Genomic DNA, 21,855 nt, shown 5'->3' on the forward strand with positions numbered 1-21,855 from the left:
CCGGTATTGTCCCTCTTGGGGGTTTTGAGGGCTCTGTGGCTTGAAACAAGAACCTCTGAGGCTGGGACCTGGGCTGTAGAGAGACACATCTGTAAAGGTGAGCTTGCTGAGGAAGCATGCTTACTACGTGACTGCACACAGAGCCTTCTGCCCTCAGTTGGGCTGCGGAGGGGGAGGGAAGAGATCCATTTTTCTGCTTTCAGATTTTTACATACTGCGAATTGGCAAGCTTGAGTCACAAAACTACCTCCCCTTCCTCGACAAAGGGCCACGCACAAGTTGCCAACTGGTATGCGCCAGTTGTGAAGCCTGCTCCTTTCCCCTATTTTGCTGGAGAAGATTTCAACATGTCAAAAAAAGACAGGAGAGTGAGGCTTAACAATAACGAAAGGCTGGGTCAGCTAGCAGGGTAACTGTGTCAGTGCTATGCCAACAAAATAAAAAAATAGAGGAGATCCTGTCTCAAACGTGGCAAGGGTGGTGGCGGGGGGGGGGGGGGACAACCCACAACTCTGGATCCTGAGCCAGAGACATGCAGCAGTACAGTGGGAAGGGGAAAGTAGCATTCGCCCTGTAGCAAAACCAAAAACTTTGCACCCAGTCCTGTTTTGGGCTATGGCTGTACACGGGCCCGAGTGAACTACTTAGTCCTCTGTGTGCGGCTTAAGCCTCGGAAGCTAGTTCAGGTGCAGAAGTCCCCTGCAACATTAGTCTCTGTGATTGGCAGGTAGTATGAAGCCTCGGTATTGGCCAGACCTAGTGTTGGTACCAGGAGATGGCTGTTGCCCTTCTGCGGCCAAGAGAATTGTCTGCGCTTGAGGCTCTGGCAGCTGGCTTCAGCACCGTATGCCCCCGGTTTGGAGTCAGTGATGGCTGCCCATAGCCTCAGCGTTGCCTCACAGTGCACTCTCAGCCTCCATATCAGGCCTGGCTTTTCCACACTGATTCTAGTAGGACTGCTGAGAATCACCACAGGCCCCTGGGAAAAGATTGCCTCTAGCTTGGCCCCCTTGGCCCACTCAGACCCCTGAGTATTGTATAACAACCAGCTGCATGACTTGCCCACTGCAATGGACTGTCAACATGACCAGGCCCTCCAGATCGCTGTATCCTTATCCCCACCCCACCCCCACCCTGCAGGCCTGTTTTAAAAGCAGCCGGGGGCAGTTTTAATAGGGGAAAACAGTTTATAAACTGTAGCTGAAACCCCTGCTTGCCAGCGCTGCAGCCCAGATCCAGTTTTTGATGGTAGGTTACATGTTGGAGGATCCGACTGCAGTTTGCGCTTTCAGCAAAGTCGGGCACTGCAACCACCATTTCTCTATGCAGCTTTGCCATTCTGCCTTTTAAAACTTGTATTACCAACTCTGGAAAGAGAAGGAAGGAGTTCTTTGCAGTCGCCTAGCAACAACAGGAAACATTCCTCCATCACAGGGAAGAATGTGCAGTAGTTGCTAGGTAACAGCAACCTATTCTCTTCCTCCCAAAATGGTTGGTGTAATTGAGGATAATGCCCTCTGGCCACGGGGCACTTGGTTAGAAGCCACAAAGGAAGTGTAGGTGCTGGGTGTTTTTTGTGGGGGGTGATACATCCCGTTAGCTCCCAGTCCAGCAGTCAGATTCTTAGAGCTGGCCTTGTCTTTGAGATATCAAGCAGGGAATGTTTTGAGGATGACTCACGTCCTTGGTGTTTGGTCTTGCTTCTATAGAAGGACAGTTCATTCCTAGCTGTCAGGCTGAAGGGAAATGGTGTATTTTCGTTGGGTAAGGAGGAAGCAGAGGGCAGAACAACATCTGAGGCTGAGCCACGCACAGCTGTTCTCATTCTTTCGCCGCAGGGCTTGTCTCTTGGGTTGTCATCGGAATAGCTTCCCACATACAAAGGCGCACAAAGCCAGGTGACCAAGCTTCCTGCAACTGTTGCCACCAAATGCTTTTTTGTCACTAGGAATTACTATATGTCCATTCCTATGGCATAAGCTTTCAGCCCAAGCTGTCTTGTCCTTAGGGTTGCCACACTCCCAGGGACACTGGGCAAGTACCTGCTCCTGGGCTGCAGGACCCCCCCACTGCAGCAGCAGCTAGGGGTGGGGAGCAATGTCACACAATGTCACTTCTGGTTTGTGAATGGAAAGTGACACCACAGTGCTCTAGGAATCCATACCGCCCTGGCGTAAAACCCCCCAGAGTGAAGTGAATTCCTAGAGTGCCAGGATGTAGCTCCGGAATAAAAACCAGAAGTGATGTCAGGATGTTGCACAACATCAATCCCGCCCCCTGGCTGGGAGGGCTGGCTCAAGGTATTATATCGCCCAAGAAAGGAGCCTATTGGCTCCTGGGCCTGCACTGCCATAGCTTAGTTTGAAGCTGCCCAACAGCAACATAGGCTCAGGCAGGTGTGCCAGTCACCCCCCTTGACCGACTGCCGACTGGGCATGAGCTGAGTCCCTGGGGGGCAGGGGGCATCAGTGCCCTCTTCCTTGTGCAGTTGCTTGAGGGTTTTGGACAGAGAACTGACGCAGCTGCCGCCTTGGGACCTGCTGGCTCGAGTCACAGGAAATCCTGTTGCTTAAGAGATGCACTGCAAGAGACCTCTGAAACAGGGGCTAAGCCTGCCTTTGGTGCCTTACAGGTCTGGACAGGGTCAGACCTTACCCTCCTGCCTTCTTTTGCTAGCTAACTTGGTTCTCTGGAACTTTGCAAGAGCCACTGAGAATCGGAACAGCCACATTTGCACAGCACAAATCCATTTTTTTTCAGGTCACGCTAGCTGTGACACACCCCAGGATCCTTTCCTATAGCCGAGAAGGGAGGGGGAGTCACCGTCATCACGCACCCGAGTCCAGTAGCACCTTAGAGACCAACAGGAGCAACCTTGTTGGTCTCCTAAGGTGCCACTGGACTCAAATCTACTGCAGACCGACCCGGCTACCCTCTGAAACTGTCATCATGCCCAGTGGTGACGGTTAGTGGAAGAGAAGAAGTTGCATCGTTGACGCTGATAAGACATATTGCTGAGAATTTCTTGGGAAACAGCATCTGCCCAAAGATGAGCGTGGTCCAATATTGCCATTTCTTAACCACTCCAGCTCGGTAGCGCAACCTCCGGTGCCTTGCTGTAAAAAAATAAATGTCACCTTCCCGCAGTCACTGTTTTAGTTTACATTTTAGCCAAATGAGAAAAGGGCTCCGTGCACATAGGCGGTCCTTGCTTTCTGGGTTCGGTACACTTGCCCGTGTAATTCTGGCCTGTCCTCTACAGATGTAGTCACAGATAACAATTTCTGGCAATCTGTATTCTAGATCCGTATTCTAAATTAAAAAAAAAAAGTTATGAAAAAAAACAAGCAAACGTTGTCCAAAAAAAGTTTTAATGAAATGCCACGAAGGACTGTAGACTTGGTTAGATGGCTTCATTTTAATGCCAAAGTTACGAGTCCTCGGCCTTCAGTATAGCATAGCCCGGCTGAAGAACGACGATTATGCACCCGAAAGCTCATAGTCAGAATTGAACGTGGTTGGTCTGCAAGGTGCCGCTGGACTCCAGCTTTGTTCTGTTGCTGCAGACCAACACGGCTGCCCACTTGACATCTACCTCAGCTGGGTTGTTCATGGGGCAAAAGATTGTATTTTTTTTTCTGCTTTGAACTTTACTGGAGGAAGGGTTCTTACGGCAATCAGTTGGTCATGACTTTTGGCCCGTCAATCGTGCTTCATGACGCGCTCTGCTCAGCCAGGGCCTGCCACTAACCGCACCTGGACTTGGCCCACAAACCGACAAGCCAGGATGACTAACAACTGCAGGATCCTTGTGTTGTCCCCAGGAGGCTCCATCAGGGCATGAACTGAAGCGGCCATCTTGGAGCACAGATGCAATGGTGGAACGAGACGCAGGCAAGGGCTCAGTCCACCAAGAGGGTGGTTGGACGTAAGAAGGGCCCTGCTGGATCAGACCAGGGTCCATCTAGCACAGCATCCTGTCTCACACAGTGACCAAACTGTTCCTCTGGAGAGCCAACTTCAAGGCATAAAGCCCCAAGACTTCCCCTGATATTGACTCCTGGCACTGCCCTTGAGCATTGGGGTTCCCTTTGGCAGCAGCTGCATCCGAGCACACTGGGGACTTGGTCAGGGAGACTCCCTAGTGCAGGGGTGGCCAGACTTGCTTAATGTAAGAGCCAAATAGAAATGTCAGATGTTTGAGAGTGGAAGGAGGGAGGGAGGGAGGGGTAGAAAGAGAGCCAGTTTGGTGTAGTGGCTAAGTGTGCGGACTCTGATCTGGGAGAACCGGGTTGGATTCCCCACTCCTCCACTTGCATCTGCTGGAATGGCCTTGGGTCAGCCATGGCTCTGGCAGAGGTTGTCCTTGAAAGGGCAGCTGCTGTGAGAGTTCTCTCAGGCCTCTCACAGGGTGTCTTGTGGGGGAGGAAGGGAAAGGAGATTGTGAGCCACTCAGATTCGGAGTGGAGGGCGGGATATAAATCCATTATCATCATCATCAACTTTAGCTTTAAATGCATTCTTCAAGCCACCGGTTGGCTTGGCTTGGAGAAGTGATTTAAAGAGACAAATGCCTTCTCCAAGCTGGTGGGGGGGTGCTTTGAGAGCCGCACAATATGTGTGAAAGAGCCACATGTGACTCCCGAGCCACAGTTTGGACACCCCTGTCCTGGTGGATCATGCCCCATATTCAGGGCAGTGTGTTCACCATCTGGATGACCCTATTCCGGCACCATAATCACCTTGGGTCTGCTCTCCTAATTGCTTGCTTCAGAACACCCTCATCTTCTTCCTTCCAAGGCCTTGTGAAGCCTGCAACACAGAACTCCCCTTCTGGGACAAGCTCAACTATATATAATCCTTTTCTGGTCCTGGCGGAACTCCAGGGGTTGGTGAACTGTTTATGCTGTCTGGGAATACACAAAGTCCCAGCTGGGGGGAAGCCAAGGAGGCCTGGGAAACAGAGGGAGAAGGTCAAGGGCAGCTGTTGCCAAGGCATGCCAAGTCATTAGTGCTCTGGGATAGCTGGGGGGGGGCAGAGGAGGCCGGCTGACGTTCCCCTGGAGGTTTACGTACCCCCCAGTCCATCTGAAAAGAGAAAACTAGATACGCTAGTCTCGTATTACATGTGGGCAGGCATCATCGCCGTTCCAAAACACACATCCGTGCATGTCTAGAGATAGTATCAGGGCCATTTTTCCTGGGACGTCAGCCCGCTGTACCCTGCTGGAGAACAGCCTTTGGCTATGGGGCGAGGAGAAGGAACAGAAGCACACAGACCAACACACACTCCTTCACTGCCAGCTTGCAGTGCAGGAGAAAGTGGAACTCCAGATAATGCATGAGAAGGCAGATCCTGAGTTGTGGCGGACCTGGGGAATGGGCTTGATGAATGACCAAACAGAGCCCTTCATGCATCTTGAGACCCAGGTGGCTTTATAAGATGCCAAGTGGAATGAGGTGGAGGGAAACCTTGTGTGGAAGGGGACAGAGCCCTAGATCGCCTGCCATCTTCCAGCTTCTGCGTACTGCCAAAGTTGTTCCATACAAAGGAGGAATCACCCAGAAGTTACACTTCAGGCCTGGATGCATGTTGCGCCCCCCCCCCCGGAGGAAAACAAAACTCCGTTGCATTTTAGTGGGTAGCCATGTTGGTCTAAAGTTGCAGAACCACGTTTTGAGCCCAGCGGCACCTTTAAGACCAACAGAGTTTTATTTATGGTATAACGGGGATCGGCCAGAAGTTACACTTCAGGCCTGGATGTGTGCTGCCCCCTGGAGGAAAACAAAACTCTGTTGCGTTTTGGCGGGTAGCCGCGTCGGTCTGAAGTAGTGGAACAAAGCTTGAGTCCAGTGACCAACAAAGTTTTATTCAAGGTACAACCTTTTGTGCGCAAGCACACTTCTTCGGATACAGTGAAACAAGAATTTCTTCAGCTGTTACATATCGGAAGTGGGAGAGTAGTTAACAGGAAACGAAGGAAAAACAAAACCCCGGATGCCCTTGCGCCTTTTTAACACACTGGAAACAAACTTTTTGGACTTACACGTGGGTTTTTTTTCTTACGAGGAGGTGCTGAGATCATCACCAGCAGAGCAGGGATGAGGTTTTGAGAGCTGCATTGCTGCTTTTCAGACTGCAAAGCAGATGGGGTTGGAGCAAATGCTTTGCAATTATAACTCTCGTATGCATTGCTAATTCTTACTAGGTCAGTTTCTACCCTGCACCTTCCCAAAAACTTGGAGCTGGCTAGCAACTATGGTTCCAAGGGGGAAAGAAACATAATAAAATGTAATGATGGATTTATTAAAAATAATTAAATTAATCTGCCCTACTTAGCCCTGGCAACCCGTACAGGAAATAGCAGAGCATTTCGATAAGGAATTCAGACTAATCCTATATTTTGTTATTTTTAAATGGTTGTATATCACAGGCATTTGCAGTAGCTTCTATACAGGCGCCTCCCTCGTTTTATCTGCGAAACAACCTTGTGAGGGAGTAAGCTGGCAGCTGAAGAGACTAAGTGTCTCCTGTGGATTCTGCCATCTTTTAGAGCAGTGGTTCCCAACCTTTTTGGCACCAGCGACCGGTTTCATGGAAGACAATTTTTCCGTGGACCAGGGAGGGGGGGTGGTGCTGGGGTTTTTGCCGCCCCCTGCCAGTGCCCCCATCCCTGCCCCCTGGGGGGTCTCTAAATGGGGGGAGACGGGGGCTGCTTCTGCCACCTCCTTGCAAGGCGGCAGAAGCAGCTGATCTGCCTCCCTCTCCCTGGGAAGCCAGGCTTGGAGAGGAGCACATGCCTGCACACCATCCCGGTGCTCTCAGCTTCCCGAGTCTGTGACCTGGGAAGTCGAGAGCACCATGCTTGTGTGGCCCAGTACTGGTCCATGGCCCAGGGATTGGGGATCGCTGTTTTAGAGGAACCAGGAGGGCAGAACCTCTCAGCCATGTTACAGCCAGTCAGCTTAGCAAAGGCTATTAAGAAATGATGCCAGTTAATTGGATGCAGTCTTCCATTTGTGTCACTTGCTCTGAGAACAAGTTAAGCTGAAAAGCAGCAAAGTGAGCTGAGGATCTGAATCCGTGTCTCCCTTGCAGGGCCAGCCCTGTCACTAGGCAAACTAGGCAATTGCCTAGGGCGCTAGCCTTCTGGGAGCACTGAATGGGGTGCCCTGCATGTGACTCGGTGACATTATCAGTGCAGAGCGGGGTGCCAGAAGTTAGCCTTCCCTAGGGTGCCAGACAGTCTAGGGCTGGCCCTGGTCCCTTGTCCCTCCCAAGTCTGATGCTCAGACACCAAACTGACTCCAAGGTGTACATGTTGAATTGCCATAATTATCCCACCATCAAGACAAACTAAAGAAGAAGAAGAAGCTTTTTCCAGTTCATCCACAGAATGGAATGAGAAAATCAGAACAACCAAGTAAAAAACCAATCTGAATTGCAGGGAAACTGTTACCCCCGTTTTGGAACATGATCAGCCACTCCTCTCTTAGAGTTTGTAATAGAAGGGCTTCAGCTTTAATATTAATTTGAGAGGAGGATTTTGTTTTGTTGAGATTTTCCAAAAATTGTCATCCTAAATTGGCACTTTCTTTTAAATTGGGATTTCCTCTCCATTTTATACCAGGGATCTATATAGTACAAAACTGAAGGTGATCATCTAGAGAGCATTTGCCCCCTAATAATAAGTGGCATTCAAAGAAATTGCTGTCTGCCATAGGGATGAAAGATCTTTTAATGTCACAGTTTCAATCGTTCAGCTTTTCCAAGAGGCTTTGGAGTACCAGAGATCCTCAAGATATAAAGTTGCAAGTGGCAAAATATATACATATATATTTGGGAACATAACAAAAATGTTATATATTTACATTCCACAGAGAACTTGCAGGAAACTTTTCTGCATTTGTGCTCCATATATTCATTATGGAGACTTTTACACTGATGGGCCTGAGAGGTTAAGGAGAAAGTTTCCACTATACTCATCTTTTGCCACAGTTTTGAAGTCAAGATGCCCTTGCTGCATAAAACCCAGAGGAAAATCTGTCTAAAGGAAGAGGTTTGAGACACACAAACTGAGGCAGGTATCTGATTCAAGGAGGGAACGTTCATCTCCAAGTTCCAGATAGTTACACATCTATTCTGGTTTCTCTTACCTCCTAAAACAAAAAGTGTCACAGAGCAGTAGGTTTCTCATACATCAACCAGTGTTTGCATTTACTTCATATATATCGCACATGGCTTCCAGTGCTCTTCCCTCTCCATTTTATGTTCACAACAACCCTCTGAGGTAGGTTAGGCTGAGAGGATGTGACCAACCCAAGGCCACCCAGCAAGCTTCCATGGCACGAGTAGGGATTCAAACCTGGATCTCTCAGATCCTGACACTCTTAAACACCATGTGATACTGAATGTGGTATTCATTACCAGTGCTATCAAAGTATCATCTTTTCATGAAAACCTGAATTCAGTAAATTTCAGTCTCTTGTAACATATATTCCATATATTGGGGTGGATTCCTCCACTTCACTGAGTGAAGTTTGTTTGTTTATTAAAATGTTTATAATCCACTTTTCCTTTTGTCTCAGATTTGAAGACTTCCCCCAGCATCTTCTGTCACAGGAAGTCTTCTTAGTCTGGAGGACAGTTTAATCCACTTCACTATTTTATGATAAATCAAGGAAAAGCTTTTTATTATGCATGTGGCCTCAAAGACACTGGAGCACAGCAGTGTCCATGAAAAGTTTCTTCTATGTGGTTAGCCTATCAGATTAAGATCTTGGAGACTTAAGGCCAGGTTCAAATCTCCACTGTGCCACTAAGGACAGTGTATGACTTTGGCCAACAGTCATTCTTTCTCAGCCCAACCTGGTCTGAAGCAGCAGGACAAAGTTTGAATTCAGTGGGCACTTTTAAGACCAACACAGTTTTGTTCCTGGTATAAGCTTTCATGTGCACGCACACTTCTTCAGATACAGTGAAAAAAACAGGTTTGTGGGAAGGGTAGAATGGATAAGGGGAAAATGGTGGGCACTGGCCTGAATTCCAAAGATGAAGGACAGGATAAAACTGAAATAAACAATAGGAATCTGGAGCTAGAGATGACTTCTGGAAACAGGCAGAGCTGTATCCTTGAGGAGGCTACCCTCATTAAAATATCACAAGGCTCAGTGGTCTCAATCTACAGTTGCCAACCTCCAGATGCAGCCTGGAGTTCTTCCAGATTTCCAGATCCCAGACATCAGTTTCCCTGGAGGAAATGGCCGCTGGGGAAAGGGCTCTAGAGTCTAGGCCCTAGGACATTATATTCCTGAGCTCACTCCCAGGGTGGTCTACTTGGATTGGGAAACTCCTGGAAATTCAGGAGCACAGCATGGCAAGGGTACAGTCAGGGATGGGAAGGAATCCACCCCACAGAGCAGATATTCTATCCAGGAGGAGCTAATGTCTGGAGTCTGAAAGTCAGTTGTAAGTCCAGGAGAACCCCAGGGACTACCTGGAGGACAGCAACTCTGCCCCCTCCCCTCTCTGAACTCCACCCTTCCCAGGCACCACCCCCAAGTCTCCAGAAATTTCACAAGCTGGAGCTGGCAACTGTACAAGCACCCTTGAAGTCATCAAAAAGTGGATTTGCTATGGACCTGGCACCCTGGTCCTAGAAGGCTCCCACTCCACAAACAATGAAACGTTTGTTATCAAGAGCAGGAACCCTCTGTCATACATCAATTTGGACATAAAAACGTGTTCCCAACACAGTAACAGGTCATATCCTGCATAATAAGGTCAGTTTTAACCTGAGACATGTTGCAGAGATGCCACAGGGGTGGCTTTTCCAGATACAGTGGAGACGTGTGAAAAGCAGCCCTAGTTAGATTTCTGTCTGATATGCGGCCACTAAGGGCAGATGATTTGCCAACAGGAGGTGTAAAGTGGCCTCTGAAACCTAATTCTTATGCTAACAATTATTTCATCCTCACCCGTGAGGAAAGGTTGAGAGGCGATTCAGCTACCAGTTTTGTCATTCCTCGTTGCTCAATGCTCATCCTGGAGAGGGAGAAATTGCCCCAGTAGATTCCACAGCGTTTTGTTGATCTTCTCGCTGTATTGAGCTAGGGCCAATGCTAACTGCCGTTTTATCCATAAGTCCTCAAAAATTTTACTAGGCAGCAATTGTTTGAAATCAACTCCCTGAATTAGCCATCCAAAGCAGCTCCTCGACTTCAGCCTGAGTGGGTTCGGCAGACCACCTCACAGACGAGTCAAAAATCATACATCAACTCCAGTCATCATTTTCTGCCTTGTAGTGCTGCGACATACAGCTTAAAAACAACACAAAGTACAAAACTTGCACGGCAAAAGTACGAAAGTAATCTCTGCTTGGTTCACTCCCACTTTAGCGCTGTGATTTCCTATCAGCTGATTCCATCAGCCTTATTTTTCCTAGGCCGTTTTCAGTCATAGCCCATGATTTACGTGTGCTTCGGATGCCCTCAGCGCCTTTGTTCCCGTTATCAGTCGGTTATTTAAAAATCGAAGCAATTTTCCTTCTGTGGCGAAAGTACCGCTCGAGGACATTTACTCCGCCATTCCCTCAGGACTATCTTGGATTTCGAGCCCTCCGATTCGTCAAAGCCACTTTTGTCATGCGAGGCAACTTGAAAACTGCAACGCAGTCCTTCACTTCCACCTCAAAACACCCCACCTTTCTGCGGTCGCCCTTCTTGAATAAACATCTCTTTCACTTTAGCGAAGCACGAATGTGCGAGACGGGAATCGCCAGCTAAGTTCCCAACCTAAGAAACCTCCGCCCCTTTTTCTCAGCCTCGGTGCGTAGCGACCGTTTCGGATCGACCGATTCGCCACAGAGAAAAAGAGTCCTAAATCCCCCGCTGTCTATTCAGGCCTTAGTTTAAAAAAAAAAACGCCAGGCAATACTTGACACTCGGAACCATGTTTCATTGATACACGAACAACCGAGTGGCATCTTTATTTTTCCCCCCCTTTCTTCCTCACCCAATCTGTCGAAAGCACAGATCAAGAAACAAAGATACAGAAAAGCCGGCAAAACTGTCGCCATAGAACAAGGGTTGGAAGGGCGGAGAAGAGAGCGCAAAAAAAAAAAAAAAGCCCCCTCAACCTCTCACGAGAGCCGGCGCGAGAGTCTCGCCCGAGTGCTTTGGCGCCGCCCCTTGGTCCCTGTCGGCGGCGGCAGCGGGTTGTCACCTCTTTCCCTTCCTTCTCTCTCTCTCTCTCTCTCGTTTGCCTTTTTTTTTCTTTCCTCCCTCCCCTCTCTCACAGGTCGCGAGGCAGAGACGAAGAGAGAAAGGGCGCGCGCGCGCACGAGAGGGGGGAGGCCGCGACAGCGACTGAGAGAACCTGAGCGCGCGAGCCCGACGGAGAGGAGGAGGGGGCCGCGCGCGTGCGCCCCCTGAGAGGCGGAGGGGGGGAGGAGGAGGAGCGGGTAGGAGCAGGTGACGCGCGCGCGAGCGAGACCTGAAGAGCGGGAGGGTGAGCGCGAGCGGCCCTGGAGGGGGGGCGGGAGGGGGAGCAGAGCGTGAGTGGCTGGCGGTGTGTTTTGGGGGGGGGAGGGGAAGAGGCGCGCGCCTCCGCGGAGGAGAACCGGGGTGACTGGAGTGGGCGGGGCCGGGACACCTGATGGTTGGATGAGGGGGGCGGGAGGCGAGGCTGCAACTGAGGAAATGTGTGTGGATGGCTATTGGGGGGAGGGCAGCTAGAGGGGAAAAGGGTCTGAGGAGATGTCGGGGTGGGGGGCACTAGGCCTCTAGTAATGAGAAGGGAGGGGTATGTTTTGAAGTGTGTGTAGAGGGGGTTGGTTGGTTGGTTTTAAGGCCTTTTCTGGTCTCCCAGTTTAACATAAGAGAAGCCATGTTGGATTAGCCCAGTGGCCCATCCAGTCCAACACTCTGTTACACAGTGGCTAAAAAACCCAAGTGCCCTCATGAGGTCCACCAGTGGGGCTAGAAGCCATCCCATTGTGCCCTCTCCCCCCCAAGCACCAAGCTTGGGTGTGTTAGTGTCCCTTATGGCTCTGGGAAGGGGGTCCGGTTCACCCCTCCCACACGCATATGTCTTCTGTGGGGTGGGGGGGCTTTTTCTGGTTGGTTTTAAGGCCTTTTGTGGTCTCCCCAGCTTGGGCATGTTAGTGTTCCTTATGGCTCTGGGAAGGAGGTCCAGTTCACCCCTCCAACACACACAACTCTTCTGTGTGGAGGGGCCTTTTCTGCTTGGTTTTAAGACCTTTTCTGGTCTCCCCAGCTTGGGCGGGTTAGCATCCCTTGTGGCTCTGGGAAGGGGGTCCAGTTCACCCCTTTCACACGCATATCTCTTCTGTGTGGAGGAGAGAGTAGGGGGAGGCTTGGTGTGGGTGAAAAGAGGGAATTGCATGGTGACTAGGGGGAGAGTTTGCTGCTATCTTGGAGCACAGCAGTCCGGGCTTTCTAAAGAGATGCTGTAGGGTGACTGGGAAGAAGGGGGTTAATGCCTCATGAAGGAAGACATTTGGGAAGTGTATATGAATACAGATGGGGGGGGGGGGAATATGAATAAAAAGCATCTTGGAAAGCAGATGCTGTGGGGATTGGGGAAATCCTGTCAGTGGGAGGCTGTTTGTGTATGCACGCACCCTGGAACTTCAGGGGAGGAAACTCAGAATAAAAATTTGAGGTGCAGTAAGTTGAGGGCAAGATGCAAAAGAGAATCTGAGGTTTGGGCATGGGAGAACTAACTGCTTTGGTTATAGGCACCTGTAGACAGTAGATGTTTTCCTAATATTAAAAATGGGGGTGGGGAGATGGAATGGAGAAGAATCAGGAATACATTAAGAGGGTAAAGAAAGGATGACCCCACAAAGAGACTGGAGGAAACCAGGACTGATTTGGAGGCATATAAGAAATTAAATGGAGTAGCATTTTGAAAATAAAATTTAAATTTAAAAGCAAGGCCTTTAAGGGTTGGTTGGGGTGGAACCAGGACATTCATGATATGAAACTACAAAGAATATTCAAAGAGGACAAGTTGCAAGAGGTGTTAACTGCAAAATAAATCTGGTGAGGACTTGGGGGATGGGAAAAGAGCATCTGAGTAGCAGTATACAATCATGAAGGTTAAGGAGAGTCCTAATTTGCAAGTCTGCTGGTTGCTAACCGGAGGAGGGGATTTTGCTTTCTGAAAAGGTTAGGATAAAGGTAGTAGGTTAGGCCTTCCCAAAACCTAAGCAGGACTTGGTGGGGGGCAGGGAACTGTATCTCTTATTTGTAACCTGAGTGAACTTGAATCGATTGCTAGAAGCATCTTTGTTCAGGTTGCACCTTTTAATTTTATTATATTATAATTATGTTTTATGTTAATAAGTTTTTGCATAATCTTGGTCCATTTCTAATCTGTGAATAAGATATAACCTTTCTTTTGGGTAAGGAGGCCGCCATGTCTTCAGGGGATAGAATATGGGACTCCTGACTCCTAGCATTCCCTGCATGCTCTAGTTGGACTGCCCAAGTTCTTGCCATGTTTATTGTGCTGTTGTCTGAAAACATCATAATTTTAATATGGGTCCATCAGCATTAAACTGTATTCAGATCAACTTTAACTTATTTTCCTTCTTACTCTTTGGAGTATTTTTTAATACTTTATTTTCTCTGTTTTCTCCCTAGTTTTTCAAGTATTCAGTTTTTCATTATGGACTGAAGCAACACCAGCTAGGTTTTATTGGCAAGCAGGGAAAATTAGAGTTGTGTTTCTCTATTCAGTTTCAACAGTAGCTAAAGCGCAGAAGAGATAATCCACAACAGGTATGATTTAATTCATGCCTTTTTCTGCCCTGAGATGTTTACTGGTTATTGCCTAGTGTGTCTTTTGAACATATCATTTCTTATGCATTAAGCATTTTTAAAAGGACACAGATATAGCAGTCATTTTGAAAGGAGGCGTTTCCAGACTTGCAGTGCTGTTTGATTACTGCAGCTTAATTATTTTTCTCGAGGGCCAATAGAAGATAGAATACAAATAGGCGGGAAAGCTGGGTATGTTAAAGCAACAGTTTTGCAATATCTGTGAAAGGGTTACAGGAAGAAAGGGAGAAAAAACACAGGCCAAAAAGGAATGGACTCACAAGTTCGTTTTAAAGCTTCCAATTAAGGAGAAATTAGCAACATAAATAGGCTGCCTTCATGAGCTTGCGGAATTATCTTCTTTAAGGCTTCTTCAACAGAAATGTTGGTTGAGCATTTGCTTGGGTTAGTTGTATTATAGGGTATTTGTATTTTTCATTCAGAGGGCATTGAAGTAGAGATTGCAGCTTTTTAGATTCTGTGGTCTGCGCAAGTTTTTTTCATTACCTGCTGGGATCATCTTAACTCCCGTTTTCACAGTGTTTTGTATGATTTTTTTTTCTCCTTGATACCACCACCCTGCTTAGCTGCTTGTGCCGTCAACAAAGCCAGGATGGGACTGCACTGTGCACTCAAATTTAAAATGCTGCATTCTGTGTAAATTACAGAAACCAAACTAATTAGTAGAGGGTGACTGTTCTTTATGCGAACACACCAATCTCAGTGTTGGATCCGATGGGGTTCTGCTGTTTTACGATCTTTATGCCGAGAATGACTTCTTTTTTTTCTTTGTCTTATTTCATTTCCACCCCTGCAGTGTAAATGAGTCAGAATGGATCAAGAAGGTGGGGGTGACTTCCAAAAAACCCCTAATTTTCAGTGGCGAAACTACAAGCTCATTGTTGATCCAGTACTCAAGCGGGCGCCCCACAAGATCTATCGCTATGATGGGGTGCACTTCAGCCCAAATGTAAGTGGACAGAACTGGATTTTTATTTTTATGTGGGTGGAGAGGATTTGGAAGATTTCCTGTTGAGTGTGTAATATTCATGTACCTTTTAAAGCCTCGAGGTTTTTTCGTATTTGTCATCCAGGTTTTCAGATCGTTGTTGTGTGCTGTGGTTCTGTGTGCTTGGGGGTTTCTCTTCAGTTCTGCAGTAGAGGGTAGTGTTACCTCAGTTGTCAGATGAGTCAGGTTTAGTCTTTATTGTCCCCAAGCCATTGCCTTTTTCTTTGTCATACTGACCCCCAGTGTTCTGTTTCCATCTTTTGTGCCATTGTGGACAAAGGCTCTAGAGTTCCGAAAGCTTTGCATGGCTCTGACCAGGATTGGTGCCTGAAATCTTGTTGTATGATTTTGAGCAATTATGAGTGTCTCTTTGAATCTGAAATACGCATATTCCTGGCATTTTTTTTTTTTAAAAATTGAACATGCATAGTACTATCCCAGAACATGAAAACAGAGCTCCAGAAGAACAGAAAATTGTATAAGCTGAATAGAAGAGGTTTGTGGGTTACAAGGCCCCAGTTGAGAGATTGGAAGTCCAGTAGGTGAAATGGCAGAGCTATGAACAAAGGGTCAAGGTGTGCCTGATTGAATTTTTAGTGTAGATCATTCAGCCTTTTCCCCTTCAGTACATTCTAGGAAGATTTAAGAATATTCCAAGCTCAGTTGGACTAGTTGGTAAGGACCCATAGGGTTCTATCCAGCAGCTATTTTTCTGCTAATAGCAGAGCTTCTTACTGGCACAAGAAGCCTCTTCAGCCAATAGGAAGCTTCTTCCACTTGGAAGAAAGCTCAGTAGAATATAGTGATTTGATACAGCCTACTGAAATCAACCGGATCTTAGGAGTCCTCTAGATTGCATTTACTGGTTTTAGGTTTTACTGCCTTTTTATTAGGATAAAAAGTCCCAGGAATATATTTTTTTGCTATTTATGAATAACGTTGGGTGTTAGAAAGTGCTACAGAGCATGAGGGATGAGCATTTGGTTTAGTGCATCACATGTATAATGTTGACTATTGCTGGCCTCTCAGTGATCTCTACTACTGTGTTTACTTGAATGGAAGGCACCCCTGAATGTAAGGCAGCCCCCTTAAAAATATACATCAAAAATAATTTTTAGTGCACATAGTTGTAATTTGTATGTGAATGTAAGATGACCCCCCTATTTGTTTTAATGGCATATTTGGAGGGGGGAACCTCCTAATTTTGGCTAGGAGTAAATACTGTAGTTTGTCAATATCATTGTCCTTAATGGGTCTTATAGCAAATGGGAAGGGTTCAGTATGAATCATATATACAGTTTAAATGACAGTATTAACCCACATCAATTAATTTTTTGCTGTTCAGTATCAGTCAACATGCTTTCTTTTTAATGTTTTCTTTAAAGTCACAACTTGTTCTTATATGAACATATGAAGTTGCCTTATACTGAATCAGACCTTTGGTCCATCAAAGTCAGTATTGTCTTCTCAGACTGGCAGTGGCTCTCCAGGGTCTCAAGCTGAGGTTTTTCACACCTATTTGCCTGGACCCTTTTTTGGAGATGCCGGGGATTGAACCTGTGGCCTTCTGCTTCCCAAGCAGATGCTCTACCACTGAGCCACCGTTCTTAATTTGGCGCTATGGTTAAATTGTCCCGAAATATCTTTTCCCCTTCAGCATCTTCTAAGAAATGAGAATAGAGCTTGTAATAAATGGCAGAGCATCTCGTAGATCATAAGCAAAATGCTGGCTTGCATCATTTGCTCCATTGCTTCAAGTTACAGTATTTCTCAATTTAACCTAACTGCATTCTATTGCACTGTAAGACCATTTTCTTGGAAGTAAGCTTTACTGAAATCTGTGTTGTTAATGCCTACATAGTATGTTGAGGTCATCCTTCTGTCATTTCACAGTCATGGCTGAGAGGGATTTTGGAAAATAGCCTGTTTGAAAGGACCCCCACATGTACCCAGACCACAATAGAACTTCATTTTTAAAAAGCAGAATTAACATCATTGTCCCTTGTTTTGACTAATTATTGCAGAAGTTCTACTGCTGAAGTCTACATATGTTTTCTAGGGAATGCGTCCCCTTCAGCTCAGTAGAACTTTTTTTTGAGTAGTCATGGTTCCTGTCATGCTGAGGTATTCTTACTATAAAAAGAATATATGCTTGGGTCTACTTGTTGCAGTAATGAAATATGCACAAAAGCCAAATTATGTATCAATGAACAGAGTGATGCAAAAAACCAAACAAACTGCCACATACACCCCTTTGAAATATTCAGCAGTTTAAAAGGGAGCTGGATCTTCTTCAGTTCATTCTTTCTCCCCCACACCCCCGCCCCGCCTCCTTCCTGCATGGTTTGGCACCCATGCTTAGTTTCACTTTCTTGAAGACAGCAAGTTAGTTTCTGTTGTAGATGTTGCTTTGTTTGAACACTCCCCCAAGCAACGGAGGTGGTGGTAACCAAGTATAACACTTCAGCACTGTGTAGAGCTTGGGTGCAAGTGATAGGGAAAGAGTGGTGCTATGATTGATACAACGCTAGGTTAATAGTTTAGGATTTGGATTCTTTTTTGTTTATGTAAGTTGGGGTGAGCATGAGATCCAGGCTTAAAACCCACTTAGTAAAGACTGCATCATACCCACTGTCTCCCTAGAGTGCTAGCTGCATTTTAGTTTGGGTGTGTTTAGTTTCATTTAAGTCAGTCAAAGTTATTTCCAAATAGTTCAGGATTGAGATGTGTATGGCTAAACTAGAAAGTAGAGACTGGTGCATTGGCTAGAGTTCCAAGGTCCATGCCTTGGCTTGTCTGTTCTGCTGTTACTAACGTCCTAACTATGTTTTGGATATGATCCTTTATGCTGTTACTAACATTACTAAGTTAATTTGCGGGATGCTTTCAAGTCTTAGGGCTGAATGGAAAGAGGCCATTCTGCTCACAGAAGGAGTCCTTTTGTTCACTTTTAGATCCAGCCCTCTTAACTCTTTGAGGATAGGCTGCTGTTGTTGCCAATGTATAGATAAGAGAAAAACAACTTACTTAGCTCTGTTCAAGGAGTCCATGGAGGGCATGGGCTTCCATTGGGATATCTAGATGTAAGTCCTACTTTCTGCCCACTGCACTGGCCCCCGATAATAGCTTTCTTGCTGTGGACCTACATATCCACCTGCTGCTTATATTCTGGGAGTTTATTAAAAAGTATAACAGCTAGATTCAAGTCTGGTAGCATCTTACGAGACCTACAAGATTTTTTGGTATAACCTTTTTAGAGTCAACACTCCCTTCGTCAGATACCGCATTGAGAGTTTTGACTCTGGAAACCTTATACTCCGAAAATCTTATTGGTCTTTAAGTTGCTGCTGGAATCAAATCTAGTTGTTCTGCCACAGACTAACATGGCTATGCTCAGAAACCCTAAAAAGTAGTTTGGCTCTGCACACAAGCTGCTGCTGAAGACTGGCAAGGCCCACAAGTATTGCTTGTGCAGATTTTTTTGCATGGTAGAGCTGCTTTCCCTTATGTATTCATTCTAGATCAGGTCTCTCAGGACTTTCCTTGTAGCAGGAACATATTTGCATATTAGGTCATGCCCCCCGAGAGCCCTCACCTCCCCTGAGAGCCAAAGAAATATATGTGTTTGGATAGTTTAGAAATAAAATGTATATTTCTTTGGGTTTCAGACAGTGTGTTTCTTATCAGACATCAACTTACCATTCTTAACTCTGGGAGACAGGTCCAGATGGTTCTGGAATCAAATCTAGCTTCTTACTCAGGGAGACCTCCCATTAATCGAGTAAGGGTTCCCTCAACTGGGTGACAGCCCAGTTTAAAACGGGGGCTGGAACAAGCCCTTTAGTTACCGGAGGTAGCTAATGCAACCCAAGATCAGCAGCGGTTAAATCTCCAGAACAAAGTCTGAATTCAGTGGCATCTTTAAGACCAACAAAATTTTATTCAAAGCAGGGCTTTTTTTGAAGCAGGAACTCCTTTGCTTATTAGGCCATGCCCCCTGATGTAGCTAATCCTCCTGGAGCTTTCAGTAGGCCCTGTACTGAGGGCCCTGTGAGCTCTTGGAGGATTGGTTACATCAGGGGTGTGTTGCCTAATATGCAAAGGAGTTCCTGCTACAAAAAAAGCCCTGGGGTCTCTTATTATATTTTGGTTGATCCAAACTGATTGAACGCCTAGAGAAACTTTGGGTACAATCCTTTATGCTGGTGGCAGTATAGAGAACTATAGTGAATGATCATGTCCCCAGAAGTATTGTGGACCATAACCATAACATGCAGAATGTTTGTTTTCCATTGAGGCTTTCTGAATTGTTATTGCTGTCTGACAAAAGACTTCTGTTCTCAAGGATTCGGGCTATGCTCCTGTGGGTGACCTGCGGGATCCCAGGCACCGGATATGGTCCAAAAACAGAGACCTTTCCCTCCCTGTCCCAAAGTTTAAGGTAGGTTGGACTCACCTGACTGTACATCATTGTTGTTTTGTTCTGTAACATTTCCAGGTTCAAAGATCATAAGCATGATATCAGTGCTACAGCTGCCCTCTTGGAGCCCCTCTGGAAGTTCAGGTGTGGCCAAGTTTACACAAATCTCGTTGTGTGTCACACCATAACGACATTGACTGAAATCTGTCCTCAGTAGTTTTCTGTAGTCTGCTTGCTTTTCCAAAGGACTTTCCACAGTGTGACAAATTTGAGTGGAAGGGAGGCAGGAAATGATGGCTTTCACTTGTTGGGGGGCTGGGTGTCTGTATATGTAATGGATGGTACATGAAATAAGATGGCCTTATCATACCCATCTTTACCTTAGGGGTGAAAAGTAGCCAGCATTTCTTGGATGCAGGAATTTTACAGGACTGGGAAAGGCAAATGGCTTGTACTTAAAAATATAACATTGTTTTTCTTGTGCTGATGTGACATGATACATGTGTATCTGTAAAAGAAAATGTTTGTAATATAATATTAAAGTTTGAAGTTGAGAAATCCTAAGAAAAATCTAGAATCAACCTCTGGAATAAACTGCGAGTTATTTATTTATTATTTTATTTATATCCCACCCTCCCTGCCGAAGCAGGCTCAGGGCAGCTCACAACATAACATTTAGATATTAAGCCTATTCTGGGTAAGTTGCTTATACAGATATATGAATATACAACTACAAAACTGCCTTACACTGAATCAGACCATTGGTCCAGTAGTGTCAGAATTGTCTACTCAAACTGGCAGCAGCTTTCCAGGAACTCAGATAGAGGTTTTTCACATCACCTGCTGCCTAGTCCTTTTAACTGAAGATGCCAGGGACTGAACCTGGGACCTTCTGTGTGCAAAGCAGAGGCTTTTCCACGAGTCACAGTCCCTGCCCTGTTATGATTGTACAGGGAAAATGAAGGTTGTTCCCCCTAGATATTAATAGGGTGGCAGAGGAAGGAAAGAACATAAGCTTGAAGTACCTAACTTGTTCTGGTGGATGGCGACAGGATGGGAGGCAGGACCTTGGAGATCTGGACAAAATGGATGGAACCTCTGTCCTGTTATGCTTTGATTTCTCAGCCTGTTGCTGCCAGCACATTTGTAAGCATCTCCCTACTGCTGTTAGGGCAAGATGCTTTTTCTTGCTTGTCAGTGGGAATCCTACTGTGACTTCTCACCCCTTCTCTTTTGGTCTTCGCCACAGCTGGACGAATTCTATGTGGGCCAGATCCCTCTGAAGGAGGTGACCTTTGCCCGGCTCAATGACAACATCAAGGAGCCCTTCCTGGCTGAGATGTGCAAAAAGTATGGTGACATCGAGGAAATTGAGATCCTTTATAACCCCAAGAACCGCAAGCACCTGGGCCTGGCCAAGGTGCTCTTCACCAGCACAAGGGGGGCGAAGGAAACGGTCAAGAACCTACACAACACTTCAGTCATGGGCAACATCATCCATGCCCAGCTTGACATCAAAGGTAGCTGCTAAGCCCCCCCCACACTCCCTTGACCCAGTTCCCTCTTTCTTCTGATCTTGCTGCCCTGATTCACAGCAGTGCCTGCTTCCAATACAAGCTTCTTCCTCCTCTACCCTCCAGGTCAGCAGCGAATGAAGTACTATGAGCTGATTGTGAATGGCTCCTATACGCCTCAGACTGTCCCCACGGGGGGCAAAATGCTGAATGAGAAGTTTCCAGCAGACTCGGTAAGTTGACCCTGTTAAATCTTCCAAAGCCATTTGGTTCCCCAGCCTTTTTTCCATGGCATACTTGTCCTTTTGGTTGTGCTGTGCAAAATTCTGGGTGGTGGTGGTGGTGGGGCAAGAGGGTAATCTTGTTTGGAAGATGAGGGTCTTGGATTTAATTGGTCTTCTGGCCTTAGACAGTTAAATGATTCTGCAGTCAGGCTTCACATTATAGTTTCAGGGTTCCGCAGGAGGATCCCATGGCTTCCCCCCTCCCCCCCTTTAAAGCCATCCCACGAGGAAGCAGAGCCACATGGGCCCTCCACTCCCACCCCTTCTGCTCAGTGTTGAGGATGTTAGTTAATCCCCTCCTAACAAGAAAAGGTATCATCCTCCCCATCCCCTCAATCCCTTCAATGTCCACACTAGGCCTCATCCATGTCTCTGTGGTGCTGTATTCACAATCTACTTGGCTGGGCTTCTGCCACCATTGTTCCCACAAAAGCAGTCTAGTGGGGTCCTTCTTTTAGATGTTTGTGTACTTTGCATCTGCAGCACTGTTGATGCTTATGGCACTTTAGTAAAGCTGCGGGTGATACTTTTGTTCTCCCCTTGTAGCATTAAGTAAAGATCCATGCCATAAAGTGGTTGTGTTCTGGTAGGGCTGCCAGTCCCCAGGAGGGTAAGGCAAAAATAGGAAAACACTGTGTAATTTACAAAGCAAAAATAAATGTAACCAGTCTTATTATGCTTTCAGTTCATTGGAACATCACAAACACAACTTTCAACCGCCTGTATTTTTTCCAGAACCCGTGCTTAGGCAACAGCTCGGAGAACCAAGTGTGCAGATGA

General features: G+C 46.6%; 1 protein-coding gene across 1 annotated transcript in view; it reads left to right on the top strand.

The window, feature by feature from the left end:
* Window positions 1–13,676: 13,676 nt before the first annotated feature.
* Window positions 13,677–21,855, top strand: part of SETD1A (SET domain containing 1A, histone lysine methyltransferase) — a 31,966-nt gene continuing 23,787 nt past the window's right edge. Inside the window, exons 1-5 of the mRNA XM_060256688.1 lie at window positions 13,677–13,809; window positions 14,666–14,818; window positions 19,203–19,298; window positions 20,527–20,797; window positions 20,918–21,024. Of these exons, the coding sequence (XP_060112671.1) occupies window positions 14,681–14,818; window positions 19,203–19,298; window positions 20,527–20,797; window positions 20,918–21,024 (612 nt within the window). The 5' untranslated portion in view covers window positions 13,677–13,809; window positions 14,666–14,680. The remainder of the gene's footprint in view (window positions 13,810–14,665; window positions 14,819–19,202; window positions 19,299–20,526; window positions 20,798–20,917; window positions 21,025–21,855) is intronic.

The sequence above is a fragment of the Heteronotia binoei genome, chromosome 15, assembly GCF_032191835.1.
Source record: "Heteronotia binoei isolate CCM8104 ecotype False Entrance Well chromosome 15, APGP_CSIRO_Hbin_v1, whole genome shotgun sequence".
In the NCBI taxonomy this organism is placed as follows: Eukaryota; Metazoa; Chordata; class Lepidosauria; order Squamata; family Gekkonidae; genus Heteronotia; species Heteronotia binoei.